Source organism: Rhinolophus sinicus, chromosome 18, assembly GCF_057876585.1.
Source record: "Rhinolophus sinicus isolate RSI-liver-muscle chromosome 18, RSI-T2T, whole genome shotgun sequence".
In the NCBI taxonomy this organism is placed as follows: Eukaryota; Metazoa; Chordata; class Mammalia; order Chiroptera; family Rhinolophidae; genus Rhinolophus; species Rhinolophus sinicus.
In genome coordinates, this window is record NC_142518.1 from 51,197,147 (window position 1) to 51,211,240 (window position 14,094).

The 14,094-nt window shown below is 36.5% G+C and overlaps 1 protein-coding gene across 3 annotated transcripts in view; it reads left to right on the plus strand.

The window, feature by feature from the left end:
- Nucleotides 1-14,094, plus strand: part of APOOL (apolipoprotein O like) — a 67,624-nt gene that overhangs the window by 26,155 nt on the left and 27,375 nt on the right. For all 3 annotated transcript variants that reach the window (XM_074323454.2, XM_074323456.2, XM_074323455.2), the window contains exon 2: nt 10,943-11,047. In XM_074323454.2, coding sequence (XP_074179555.1) covers nt 10,943-11,047 — 105 coding nt within the window. The remainder of the gene's footprint in view (nt 1-10,942; nt 11,048-14,094) is intronic.

A 14,094-nucleotide genomic window follows, 5' to 3' on the forward strand; every position in this document is an offset into this window, starting at 1 on the left:
AAAGAATGGGACAATGTAAATAAAATGTATATGATAGGTTTGTTTTTATGATTTATGAGACTATTCTCTGATATATAGGTTTAGACAGTTTTTGAGAACTATTCCTATAGTAGGATGAAATCTCTCATTTTCATATTTTCCTTTTACTTTATTGAAAGTGTAATGCCATTATATTCCACTGCAGTGGCATAAACAACATCCAGATCTTCTGCTGTCTTCAGGTCAGCATAGGTGCCCTGAATAGATGGACATAGAGCTAAAATTGGTGTGTTTGAAAGCAAAAATCAAGTAAAAATTTAATCTGTTCTGTTTATTGATTAAATTTGACATGTAACATTGTGAAAGTTTAAGGTGTTCAGCCTGTTACTTTGATATGTTTATATATTGTAATATGATTGCCAATGTAACACTATTTATCACATTACATAATTATAGTGCAGTATTGTTTTCTATATTTATTATACTGTTTAGATCTCTGTGACACGTATACTACTTGTTACAAGTTTTTATCCTAAAACACCATCACTCTTATCCCCCCTCATCCACTGGTAGCCACCAGTTTACTGTCTGATTTTTAAAGGTTTTACTTTTTTAGATTCCACATATAAGTGATAGCATACAGTAATTGTCTTTGACTTATCTCGCGTAGCATAATGTGCTCAGGGTCCATTCATGTTGTTGCAAATGGTAGGTTATTCTCCTTTCTCATAGCTGAATAATATTTCACTATATATGTATAATATTATTGCCGCATCCAGCACAGCACAGGCAGTTAGAGAATGAGAAGGGGCGGCGAAGGGTTAAGAAAGAAACAGAAATCAAGAAAGTTAGGAAACGGGGCCAAGGGTCTCCCAGCCTCAAAGGACTGAGAGCCCCGAATTGGGCCGCCTTCTGGCTTTTATTGATGTACACACAAGGAAATAGTAGTGTTTTCTCCACGGTCTGTGAGTCTCATATATCATACCAGAAAACTGATTCAAATCAATCACCCTTGCCTGCAAACAGCCGGAATCAAAAGTGCCATGATGTCTTAACAATTATGGCATGTGCCTCCCCAGGGACAAATCCTTTATGCTGAAACTTATTGATAAGAATGGAAGGAGAACTGCTGTTATCACATCTTTGATGCACTTCCCAAGCAGGTTGTGGGAAGGAATGTAGCCACAGAGGCAGAAGCTCTCCCTAGCCAGGGGAAGGTGGGGGGCTGTGCCCACCACTATCTACCCCATGGGTTCTCCTGGTCGTCCCCACACGGTTCTGCCTGGCTTGGGGTGTTCTTCCCCTGAGGAATCTTACCTGTCATTGGCTAACCAACCACCTTTTGGGGGCCAAACAGAGACATGAAGTGTAAGCACAAAGGTGAAACAAAGTCCCTGAAAGGATTAGTCTCACAGACTCTCCTTTCTATAGGGATAGGCACGAGGGGATAGATGGTTAGGCTGCTGCATGACAACATATTATATATGTATTTTTTATCATTCATTCATTGATGGGCGTTTGGGTTGTTTCTACATCTTGGCTATTGTGAATAATGCTGCGATAAACATGGGAATGCATATATCTCATCTTCTTTTCCATATAATCATAAGAAAAACATAAGGGTTGGAGCTCTAAGGCAGTGCTGTCCAATAAAACTTTCTTCAGTGATGTAAATCATCTATTTCTCTGTTGTCCAGTATGTTAACCACTAGAGTCGCATGTATCTGTTAAGGCCTTGAAATGTGGTTAGGGGGATGAAATAACTGACTTTTAAATTTTATTTTAATTAATTGAAATATATAAATTTAAATAGCACATGTGAATACCATCTACCATATTGGACAGTGCACTTCTAAGGATCCTGAGAGATTATCTATTCAAGGTCTTTCATTTTAAAAATAAGGAAACTTTGGCCCAGAGTGGTAGCATAACTAACCAGAAATTACATAGTTGTTCACGAACAGAGCTAAAACTAAACACAATTTTCCCGATGCCCAAGTCAGCAGTGTTACTGGATCTGAACACTGAAACTTACAGGTTGCTAATCAGACTAATTATTATTTTTACTGCATTTATTGTGTTTAGTAAGAATTCTCCATTTCTCCTATCCTTTCAACTGCTTCCTTTCCTTCACACATACGGACACTATCTCTATTAAAAAAAAAAATGTCTTTAGGCCGAAGCTTTCATTTATTTAGCTAGGAAGTAATTTTTAATTGTATTAGATTGGTGCAAAAGTAATTGCGGTTTTTGCGATTATTTTTAACCTTTTAAACCGCAATTACTTTTGCACCAACCTAATATATGTGGGTTTAAATGACTTTTACTTTTAAATTCTTGGCATTCCCTCTGTAGTCTCCACATTCAAGATGTTCAATGTGGGTAAAAGAGTGATTCTGACCATATCATCTAGAGTATTATTTTAATACAGATAATTGTTTATTGGTGATTTCCCTTCTGGTTTTCAGAGAAACGAAATGGGAATGTGTTATCTGTAGTAAATTATACACTCAGAAATTATCACTGAACTATATTATCATGCATTGTGAAAATTAGAAGGAACTTTGAACATTTTGTGGTGCAGCCTCCTTTCATAAATGGGCAATGTGATACACAGGAAAGGAAATTTACTTATAAAAGGTGACATAGTGAGTTATTAGCAAAGCCCAGACTAGAACCCAGCTTTTCCAATTCACAGCCTGGTGTTCTTTCCATTATATCACTATTGCCTCTCAGATCTTTACAAGTGAACAAATCAAAGGACACTGCAGCGTGCAAAGTTCCATTATGCTTCTAATGGCTGTCTTGAATTTTGATGACTAATCTCAGTTTGTCACAGCTCATTAGGTGCTGGAAATAGACTCACTAAGTTCTTGAGCCAAATATTTAAAAGCAGTTTACACTTGCAATATTGCAAGCCAATTGAATTTTCTTACAAATCTGAATTTGAAGGTCTGTCTGGCTGTTTGCATGGGTTACTTGTTGGATAGCTATATTCCATTATGCCAGCTTGTACCTACCCCACAGGAGTCAAAAATATGGTTACCTTTTCTTTGAAGTGGAGAAAGCATAGTCATTTTTTTTAACTGTATTGGTCAACGGCCAAATATTGTGGGTTGGAAGTCGCTGAGGCCAAGATGTGATGCAGGACTGACCGGTGACAAGAAGCATGAAAGAGGTGTTTTACTGCAGCATTGCAGTTCTTTTAGCCTGCCACAGCACTTGCTGCCACCTAGACTAACATTCAAAATGCAGTGGGTGCTTCAAAGGTATAAAATATACAACCATAAACTTATGAACTTCCCAGGCCCACGTGTTTGATGTTTGCATTTACGTATCTAGCAGAGGGTCTCACCAATGCCAACAAACTAATTTCATCTCCTCAACAGTATATATTTCTTCTGTGTTCCCAAGGAGTTAACATTCTACTTGGGGAAAAAAATACTGATACCACTGGCAGATTAACTGCAATTGCAATTGGAAGCTAAGGATAAGTGTCAGTTGGGCTGTGGTGGGAAATAAGACTACTTATATAGATTGGTGTTAAACAGTGCTAGGAAAAAGGCGGCCAATTTATTTACTTGAGTAAGGTAGTAATCTGACTGACAAAAGAATTAGTTTGGTTTGACAGTGGTAATTACAGTTGGTTGGAATAGATGAGAATTGAATGGTGGCCATTGGTTAGGAGTTTGATGATGACGATGACAGTGATGATAATATGTAGTTAACATCTATTAGCCCTTTTTCTGTGCTCATCCCTGTGAGATAGGTAATATTACATATGTGGAAATTAATATGCAATCAAATCACTTGCCCACAGCAATACCACTAGTAGGTAGTACAGCTAGAATTTGAATTTAGTCCTACCTCTCAAGTCTGTCCTCTTTCTACTGCCTTACCAGACAGATAAGGGCCTGGTCTAGGTTGGTGGCCCCTGTAGCACTCTGTATCTACATGCATTATAATGTTCATTACTCTAGACAATTTTTGTATTATATAACTGTCTTCTCTATTAGACTGTGATTCTTTAAGGACATGGATCATATCTTAATCATGTTTGTAACCTCAGCACCTAATGTAATTGTACAGTAAGACTTCACAGTGTTAATTGAGTGAAAGAATAAAAATAAGGAGTAAACAAGAGGCATACTAATTATTTAACTTTTGTACTTGACAATAGATTAGCAGTAGAATATTGAATTTGGTAATACTAGAATACTTTGTTCTGCTCTTGCCTTTTATCAGTATTCCTAGATCCTCATTTCAACTGAAAAATTCTGTTGAAAGATTATAATGGGATGTATCCTAAGTTCCACAGGAGTCTTTTTAATTTTTTTATTATGGAAAATTTCAAACATTTATAAAAGTACAGAGAATAATGTCAAATATAATAATATAGCATAATATAATATGTAAAATATAATATAGTGTATGTCTGTCATGCAACTTCAACATTTATTGAGTCCTGGCCAATCTTGTTTCATCTCTATCCAACCCCTGGATTATTTTGAAGCAAATTCCAGATTGATTTCATCTGTATATATCAGTATATATTGCTTTAAAAAAAACTGGAACTCTTATTAACAATAAATCCTTAATGTCAAATAAATCTAGTCAATGTTAAAATATCACTGAATGTGTCATAATTTTTTAAAGTTCATTTTTTATTCTGGATCCAAATAGTATTTATACATTGCAATTTATTGATTTTAAATCTTTAAGTCTCTCCCTCTATCTCTCTTCCTTTATTTATTAAAGAAACCAGGTCATGATATTTGCCCTATAGAGTTTCTGAATTCTTCAATTTCCTTATCGCATTCCCATGGTGTCTTTTATGCATTTCTCTGTCTTCTATGTTTTCTGTATCATGGTAATACAGGATAATCAACTGATAATTCTTATTCAAATTCAAAACTAGAAGATTTTGCTTTCATTTCAATATCACATCTTTCTCCCCTACTGAAAACCCCAATCTTTAAAATACCAGCATATTTAAATGTCTTATTCTACAATACACATGCAGCACTTTAATAATAAAATGCCAACACTGCCACCAACAATGTAATTATTTAAAACAGTTTTACATTTTTGTTGTTTTTGCTATTCTCATTGCCCATTGAAAATAGCCCATTAGGGATAGACAGTCAATTTCTTGGTTATAAATTCGCCCTCAGATAGTCCTGGAATAGCCCATTAGGGATGGACGGTCAATTTCTTGGATATAAATTCACCCTCAATCCTGTCTGTGGATCATTGCCTCTACATGATTTGTTTATTTCATTTTCCTTTTAGTTTTTAGAATTTACCTTTTAAAATTTTGATTTTGTTCTATACTTATCACAGGACTCTTGATTTAATAAAATAACTTTTGCTACGTGATGTTAAGATCCCTAAAACAGAGCTAATTATTAGGACTGATTTTAGATTACTCTAATAAATGTATGCACTTTATTACAAAATAGGTAGCAAAAATTCTCATAGAAGAGAACTTTAAATTTCAATTCTGTTAGTAAAGAACAGAAAACTCATGTTTATGTTCTCAAGTGAAGTTGGGCAAGTCAGTGCTCTGCTTTATTGTTTCCGCTCTCATACTGTGAACAGGTGCCCCTTTTGTGGTCTAATTAGTGCTATGTTTTTTTCACTTTTTGTTTTTGTTTTTGGTGATAGTGCTATTTTAAATGGCTCCTATGCATAGTACAGAAGTGCTAGCTAATGTTTGTAAGTTCAGGAAAGCTATGACATGCCTAAGGAGAAAATATATATGTTCGATAAACTTTGTTCATGCATGATTTATAGTGCTCTTGGCCGTGAGTTCAATGTTAATGAATCAATAGTATATATTAACTAAGGTGTCCTTAAACAGAAACACATATAAAAGAAAGTTAAATATTGATCAGTTGATGAAAATGTAACCAGAGGCTCATAAGAAATTAACCCTATGTTTTCCCTAGGAGCACTGGTTTAGTATTCCCTAAATCAGTGTTCATGGCTATTTTATGGAATATGACTACTGCAGATAATGACAATCAACTATATTTTGATTACAGAAGCACTTGGAAGGGTTGAGTCTTATGGGGGAGTTACCTGATCCTCATCTTCAATCTTGTTATTTGTAAATCTCTATATGATAGAATTCTGTTCTAGAACCTGTTATCTTTTGGGGGAAGCTAGTTTTTATCTCTCATTGATTTTAAACAAGTCATTTATAATTTTGAATTGACAAGTCATTATTTTGAAATTACAAATAATTTTAATTTAAGGTTTTACCTTCTTGCAAAAACTGTAGTCATCTATGCTCAATTTGAATTCTGTTTAACTATCAGCCTTATGAGCCTGTGAGTTTTTATAATACCCTCCAATCTGATACTTTTTAAATATCTTATTTGATTTTCTAAATCATGGGTTGGCATCTTTTTTTTTCTGTAAAGGGCAAGATAGCAGATGTGAGGTATGATTACAAAATATGGTGAATGTTTAAATTAAAAAAATTATTATACTACAAGACATATTGCCATTAATCCCCCTCAAAATACTCTCCCTCTCTTCAAACACACTTATCCCATCATTCTTGTCATTTTCTGAAGCAGTTCTGGAAGTCTTCTTTCGTCAAGTGTTTTTAGTTGCACTGTTGTGGCTGCCTTGATGTCCTGAATCAATTCAAAGCGTTTACCTTTCATGGTCATTTTGACTTTGGGGAAGAGCCAGAAGTCGCGTGGTGCCAGATCCAGTGAATAAGGTGGATGAGAACACACCATAATGTTTTTATTTGACAGAACTTGCTGTACCAGAAGCAATGTGTGATATGGAGCCTTTCCGTTGTGATCACAAAATACGATGCATGCTCTGCCAAGTGTGTCATCCAACAGAAAGGCAAGGATCTTTAATATGGGAAATAGCATGTCAAACCTTAGTAAAAGTATGTGACAAGTTTCAACTTGTTCGGTGCAGTCAGTCGAGTGTGAGCTATGGTTGAGAGAAGGTGTGTTTTAAAGTGTGCTATAAATCATCCTCCATCATGACAATGATCCGTGTCAAAAATCGCTTCTGGTATATGGCAATTTCTGTCAAATAAAAACATTATGGTGTGTCCTCATTCACCTTATTCACCGGATTTGGCACTGTGCGATTTCTGGCTCTACCCCAAAGTCAAAATGATTCAGGACATCGGAGAAGCCACGACAGCACAACTAAATACACTCACGAAAGAGGACTTCCAGAACTGCTTCAGAAAGTGGCAAGAACAATGGGATAAGTGTGTTTGAAGTGAGAAGGAGTATTTTGAGGGGGATTAATGGCAATGTGTCTTTTACTGTAATAATGTCTTTTTTTTTAAACATTCACCGTATTGTTTGATCACACCTCACCTCATACGAGGTCGGACAATTACGTTCACAAACTCATCATAGAAAAAGTGCTACATACCTCGTTGCTGAATATCACTACAGTCACCTTTGAAGTACTCCCCTTGGGAAGCTATGCACTGATGTCAGAACCTAGTCCACCCTTCAAAGCAGTTTTGGAACTCTTTTTCTGGAATGGCCATCAGAGATGTCATCATATTACCTTTGATGTCCTGAATGTCATCCAAATGTCTTCCTTTCAATATTTCCTTTATCTTTGGGTAAAGAAAGAAATCATTGGGTCCAGATCAGGTGAGTAGGGAGGGTATTCCAAGACAGTTATTTGTTTACTGGCCAAAAACTCCCTCAGGGCGGATGGATGGCTCAGTTGATTAGAGCGCAAGCTCTGAAACAACAGGGTTGCCCATTTGATTCCCACATGGGCCAGTGAGCTGTGCCCTCCACAACTAGATTGAAGACAACAAGCTGCCACTGACCTTCCAGAGGGGCGGCCAGATGGCTCAGTTGGGTAGAGCTTGAGCTCTCAACAACAAGGTTGCTAGTTCAATTCCCACATGGGATGATGGGCTGCACCCCCTGCAACCAAGATTGAAAACAGTGACGACTTGGAGCTGAGTTGCGCCCTGTACAACTAGGTTGAAGGACAACAAGTTGTAGCTGATGGGCCCTGGAGAAAGACATTGTTCGCCAATATTCCCCAATAAAATTTAAAAAAAATAATTTAAAAAAAAACCTCCCTCACAGACAGTTCCGCCATGTGAGCTGCTGCATTGTCATGTGCGAGAGCCATGAATTTTTGGTGAAAAGTTCAGGTCCTCTAACCTTTTCATGCAGCCTTTTCATCACTTGCAAATAGTAAACTTGGTTAACTGTTTGTCCAGTTGGTACAAATTCATAATGAATAATCCCTCTGATATCAAAAAAGGTTAGCAACATCATTGCAACAAGCTCACAAACTTTATAGTCAGACCTTGTATGTTACACTTTGCAGGATGCAGAGGTCACATATTCTTTTTTGTTTATTTCTGTTTTCTAAAATCTTTAAATACTTTATATATATTTAGTTCAGTGTCTAGAACAGATTTAGCCCAGAGCTGCAGTTTGCTCATCCCTATTCTAAATTTTCAGTGTTGTGTACAGTCAGCTGCCTCTCTTTGGATGGTGATACTTTCTTCATCAATATAACCTGTGTTTTGAACAGGCCTGAGGGTGCTAAACTGCCTGTTTTCTTTTGATCAAAATCTTGGCCTTTTGTGTTTAGAGGCACGAAGTATGATATTTTTTATTGTTATTATAGTTCTTACTAGAGCCTGATTAACATAAAATACATGTGAGATGAAAAATGGGGAGTAAGTATAGTTGCTTAACATCTTTATTCAGCAATCAGAAGGAATGGGGAACTAAAATTAATTGCCCATTTGCCAATTGCAAGCCATTTTTATTAAATATACAATCCTCATGATAATCATAAAAAAGAAGACATTTCCATTTTTTTCAGATATGTGGGCTAAGACTCTTAAGTTAGCACTGTCCAGTAGAACTTTCTTTAAAGATGGGATTATTATGTATTTGTGCTCTGCAATATGCTGTTGAGCACTTGAAATGGGGCTAGTGTAAATAAATAAATAAGTTTTAAATTTTATTTACTATAATTAATTTAAATTTAAGTAGCCATATGTTGCTAGTAGTTACTATATTGGGCAGCCTAACTCTAAGGGCTTAAGTAACTTGCTCAGATTTAGACAGTGTATTCCACAACTGGAATTCAAAACCAGGTCTGTACAACTCCTAAACCAATGTGTGTTATTTTGTTGTTGTTTTTTGTTTGTTTTTTCCCATTATGCCACACTGCCTCATCAAAAAGGATAGACACTGCCCTACTGAGTAGAAAATGTAGTGAAGATACTTAGGCATTTTTCAAGTAATACTAACTTTTTAGACCTTAGTGCAGTTCATCAATCCAGACTCTGGAGCACTAGATCATAATTGTCAAGCAATACCTACGAATTTATTTTATAGTCTATATTTGTTATTGCAATATGTGAAGTAAGACGATTGCACTCTGAGAACATTAGGTTGTTGAAAATTTTTCAATTATTAGCATATTTTAAGAGTGTTTTTCTTATACCTAGAGAGTATGGTCTAATCAGGTGGTTTATAAATAGCTTTTAATTCTTGTAACAATTGACATCTTTCGCATAATCACTACAGAGCTTTATTAACAAAATTTCCCATGTATGTGGGAGAGCATACTTGCTGGCATCAGTTTTAATATGTTGTTGTTGTTTTTATTGATACCTTACAAAGGTATGGAGTGGAAATCTTGTTATTTTATTAGTGAATACCAACTGAATACAAGAAATGAAAAGTGATGTCTTTTGGGAAGGCAGGCCTAGATAAATCATTTTGCGATGCTGACATACTAGAGGGAGGCTTGAAGCAGGGAAAACAGTGAACAAACTCTTGGATTAGTGTTGAGTCTTAATTTTACTCTGTATTTTTGGAATCTTAATCTAAATCAGAGTAATGCCTAGTTTTAGCAGGAAATTGCTTAGTTTGTTCCTGTAGCTCTCCCTAATCTGCTCAGAAAATATTAAATGTGTCAAAAATGAAATACAGGCACTGCTTTCAGAGAACATTTAGATTTGACCCATGTTCTTCCAGTTCTTGCACAATTACACTTGTGTGTAAGCCAAAGAAACCTCTTTCCTCTGGGTGTCGTTTGTTGATTTCAGCAAACCTCCTTTCCCTTCTAAAGAATCAAACTCTTAAAATATTTGTTCCTTGGAAAACTGTTTATTTGGTCTATTGAATGGATAATCTTTGGGAATTATTTTGGTACCTGAATGAACACTAGAACACTTTGTTCTTAGAGCCAGTGATTTTTCTGTATTTTTATTTCAAATCAAGTTATATCCAAAACAAAGGTCATTTTTGGCATTAGACTAAGAATGAAACAGGCAAAAGAGGAACGCATTGGGAAAGTTAGGGGCAAAGAATTTGTAATGGAAGGAAATTATTTTAATAAATACTGTAAATAAAATTGTATTTCAAGATGCAACCTAAGTCACCCAGTACTTCAAATCACCCCTTCCTTTACTTTCCCCATTGTATTGATCAATTTGTAATATACCATATAATTTATTTATTGTATGTATTGTCTGTGTCTGCTCCACTAGAATGTCAGTTCCATGAGAGCAAGATTCTTTGTTTTGTTCACTGGTGTATCCTAAGCACTGAGACCAGGGTCTGGCACATAGTAGTTGCTCAATCAGTATTTGTGGACTGAGTGTATACCATGATCTATCCCACTTCATCCCTCAAATTTTATATTCACTTCTTCCTAGTAATTATTATATTGCTATATTCCATATGAAATAGGTAGTTAATTAATTGGTAAAAATACTACCCTACATATAGTATGAGAAGAGAATTTTAGGAATTATATCCTAAAAATGATTGAAGAAGTAATTTGGAATGCTTGAGTTTTATTAAGTTTATATGAAACCCATAGTTTTCTTCAGAGGCCCCCAAATTTTCCAGCAAATGGAGGATGGAGAGTTTTTCAATTAAAATATGTATTTTTGATACATCTTTCTCAGATGGGAAAGCTGACAAGCATGCCTGCAGGTCTGATGTGTGCCTCTATGAGTGTGCGTGCAGCCAAAGAAGAGAAATCCAAAAAGCAGCTAGTGAAACCAGAGCAGGTAAGTTGCCTACAAATGTTTGTGGATTTTTTATAACATAAATGTGATGCAAAAGCTGTGAGTTTTTTTGTGGTTGTTACCTCTGTTCATCAAAATGTTTTTGAAGTATTTGTTAGGCACATTTTATAAGTTGATAAAAATAGTTATAAGGTGTCTCAAAATAAACACTGTATATTATATTTAACCCAAACATCTAAAATCCATATTCAATGAAAACAATTGGCGATTTTTCTTAATGAATAATCAATGAGTAGTACCGGATCTTAGTACTTCTAAGCAATCTGATTTTTCTTTCTTGAAAAATTCATACAGGTACACCTGATATTTGCAAGTCTTAGTTTAAGAAATTCATTAAGATCTCACTTTGGAAAGTGATCTTAGAGATTTTCTAGTTCAGGCTTCTGTATGTTACTGTAATCTCCTCTACCATAGGCACACTAAGTTGTCATTTATCTTCTTCTACATGAATAAAACTCTGAATAAAGGAACCTAAGGCAGCCCATTCCATTTTCTGGCAGCAGGTCTTTCAATTTAAGGTCCTTCCTTAGGTCAGACACAAACTTGTGTCATAATAAGTTCTATTCAGTAACCCGGTATCTCTTGCATTGGTACCATACATCTCTTCCACAAAACAACTCTTCAAATGTCAGTTACACTTTAGTTCATTTTGTTTCCTGGATAAGTATACTAGTAACTTTAACCATTCTTCATATGTCATAGCTTTGAGTTCCTTCACTGTTGTGATCATTCTCTGCCAAACACATTCATGATGGTTAGCATTTTCTTTGAGTGTAAATATTTTGACCACTGCTGGATAGAGTCAGAATCTGGCTAAGATTACATTTACTTTTATATACAGAGGGTTCCAAAATAATGTATACACATTTTAAGAAAGGAAAAAACTGTATTAAAATTGTAATACAATGAATGACACTAGCATTCATTTGATTAATGTCATCTTTTAAGCAAATGTCATACTACACATTGCTACTGTAATTCAATTCAACGTCAAAAAATAATATGTAGATAACATCTCTTAAAATGTATACATTTTTGGCACCCCTGGTATATACATATATGTTTTGTGTCCTGGAAATCAACCTTACTTATGACCTTTGACCGAGACATAGTAAACCTTAATACTAAACCTTAAAAGTTTCATTAAACCTTTTTTACATGGGCTACTGGAAAGATATGTCAAGCAGAAAACAAAGCCATGGGGCCTGGCCGCATCCCCCCAACCTCCCAGAGCTAGGAACAAGCCCCAGAAAAAGCTATAGTAGTGTCAAGTTAAAGAATAGAATGTCAACAGTCCTGAGAACTGGAGAGACAGTTCCTGAATGGCAGATGCGCACTGTGGCTAATCCAAGTAACAAGGGTGAGATATAGGGGCAATGCAACTGTGGTCTGAAAGTCACCATTACTCAGAGGAGAACAAAGACACAAACACCAGTGGCCTCTCCCAGCCCACCCCAATCCCACCTTTCTCGGCTGATCCCAGCAGGGGCACCCAGGACTGCCCAGCACAGCGCTGCATCTGGCTGCAGGGGCAGCACTGGGATTTCAGGGGCTCAAAACCCCATTGTCCACCACATCCTCCATGGGGGTGGTGCCCTGAGACCGAGGTGACCTGGTTCCCGAGGAGATGCCCACCTTCCTGGGGAATCTTCCACCATGAGAAGCCAGAACAGAGCAAGAGAAAATAAATTCCAGCACTACCTACTGGAAAGCAAAAGAAAGACCACTTTGTATCAACCTGCTGAGAATTTATTTCCTTAGATTCCTAGGAAGAGAAACAACCCATCAATTAACCATGAATAACCAAGGTAACAAGACAGCTCAGGAAAAAAAAATATCTCCAGGAAATAAACTTAAAGACATGGAAATACGAGGTCAGACAAGTAAGGTCGTGAATTCATCCTAGAAAAAGTGCTACATACCTCATTGCTGAATATCACTATGGTCACCTTCAACGTACTCCCCTTGGGAAGCTATGTACCAATGCCAGTGCCTAGTCTACCCTTCAAAGCAATTTTGGAACTCTTTTTCTGGAATGGCCATCAGAGCTCTCGTCGTATTATCCTTGATGTCCTGAATGTCATTCAAATGTCTTCCTTTCAATATTTCCTTTATCTTTGGGTAAAGAAAGAAGTCATCAGGGACCAGATCAGGTGAGTAGGGGGAGTGTTCCAATACAGTTATTTGTTTACTGGCTAAAATCTCCCTCACAGACAGTGCCACATGAGCTGATGCATTGTCATGATGCAAGAGCCATGAATTATTGGCAAAAAGTTCAGGTTGTCTAACTTTTAAAAAAAAAATTATTGGGGAATATTGGGGAACAGTGTGCTTTTCCAGGGCCCATCAGCTCCAAGTCCAGTCACTGTTTTCAATCTTTAGTTGCAGGGGTTGCTGCCCACGATCCCATGCAAAGGCAACTTTGTTGCCAAGAGCTTGTGCTCCAACCAACTGAGCTATCTGGCTGCCCCACCGGTAGCTCGGTAGCTCGTTGTCGTCACTCTAGTTGTGGGGGGCGCAGCTCACTGGCCCATGTGGGAATCAAACCCTGTTGCTAAGAGCCCACGCTCTAACCAGCTGAGCCATCCTGCCTCCCCCTCATCTAACTTTTTTATGCAGCCTTTTCAGCACTTCCAAATAGTGAACTTGCTTAGCTGTTTGTCCAGTTGGTACAAATTCATAATGAATAATCCCTCTGATATCAAAAAAGGTTAGCAACATCGTTGCAACAAGTTCACAAACTTAATTGTCAGAGCCAGAGCTTGTATGTGACTTAAATGACAGAGCATTCAAGATTGCTTTTCTGAAAAAAACTGAACAAAATACAAGAAAATTCAGGCAGTTTAATGAACTCAGAAATAAAATCAATGAACAAAATGAATACTTTACCAAAGAGATTGAAATTAAAAAAATAGAAATTCTGGAGCTGAAGAACTCCATAAAAGACATGAAGAATGAAATTAGCCAGCTTAGGAAATAGAGCTGTTCAGATGGAGAAACAATTTAGTGATACTGAGGATAGAAATCTG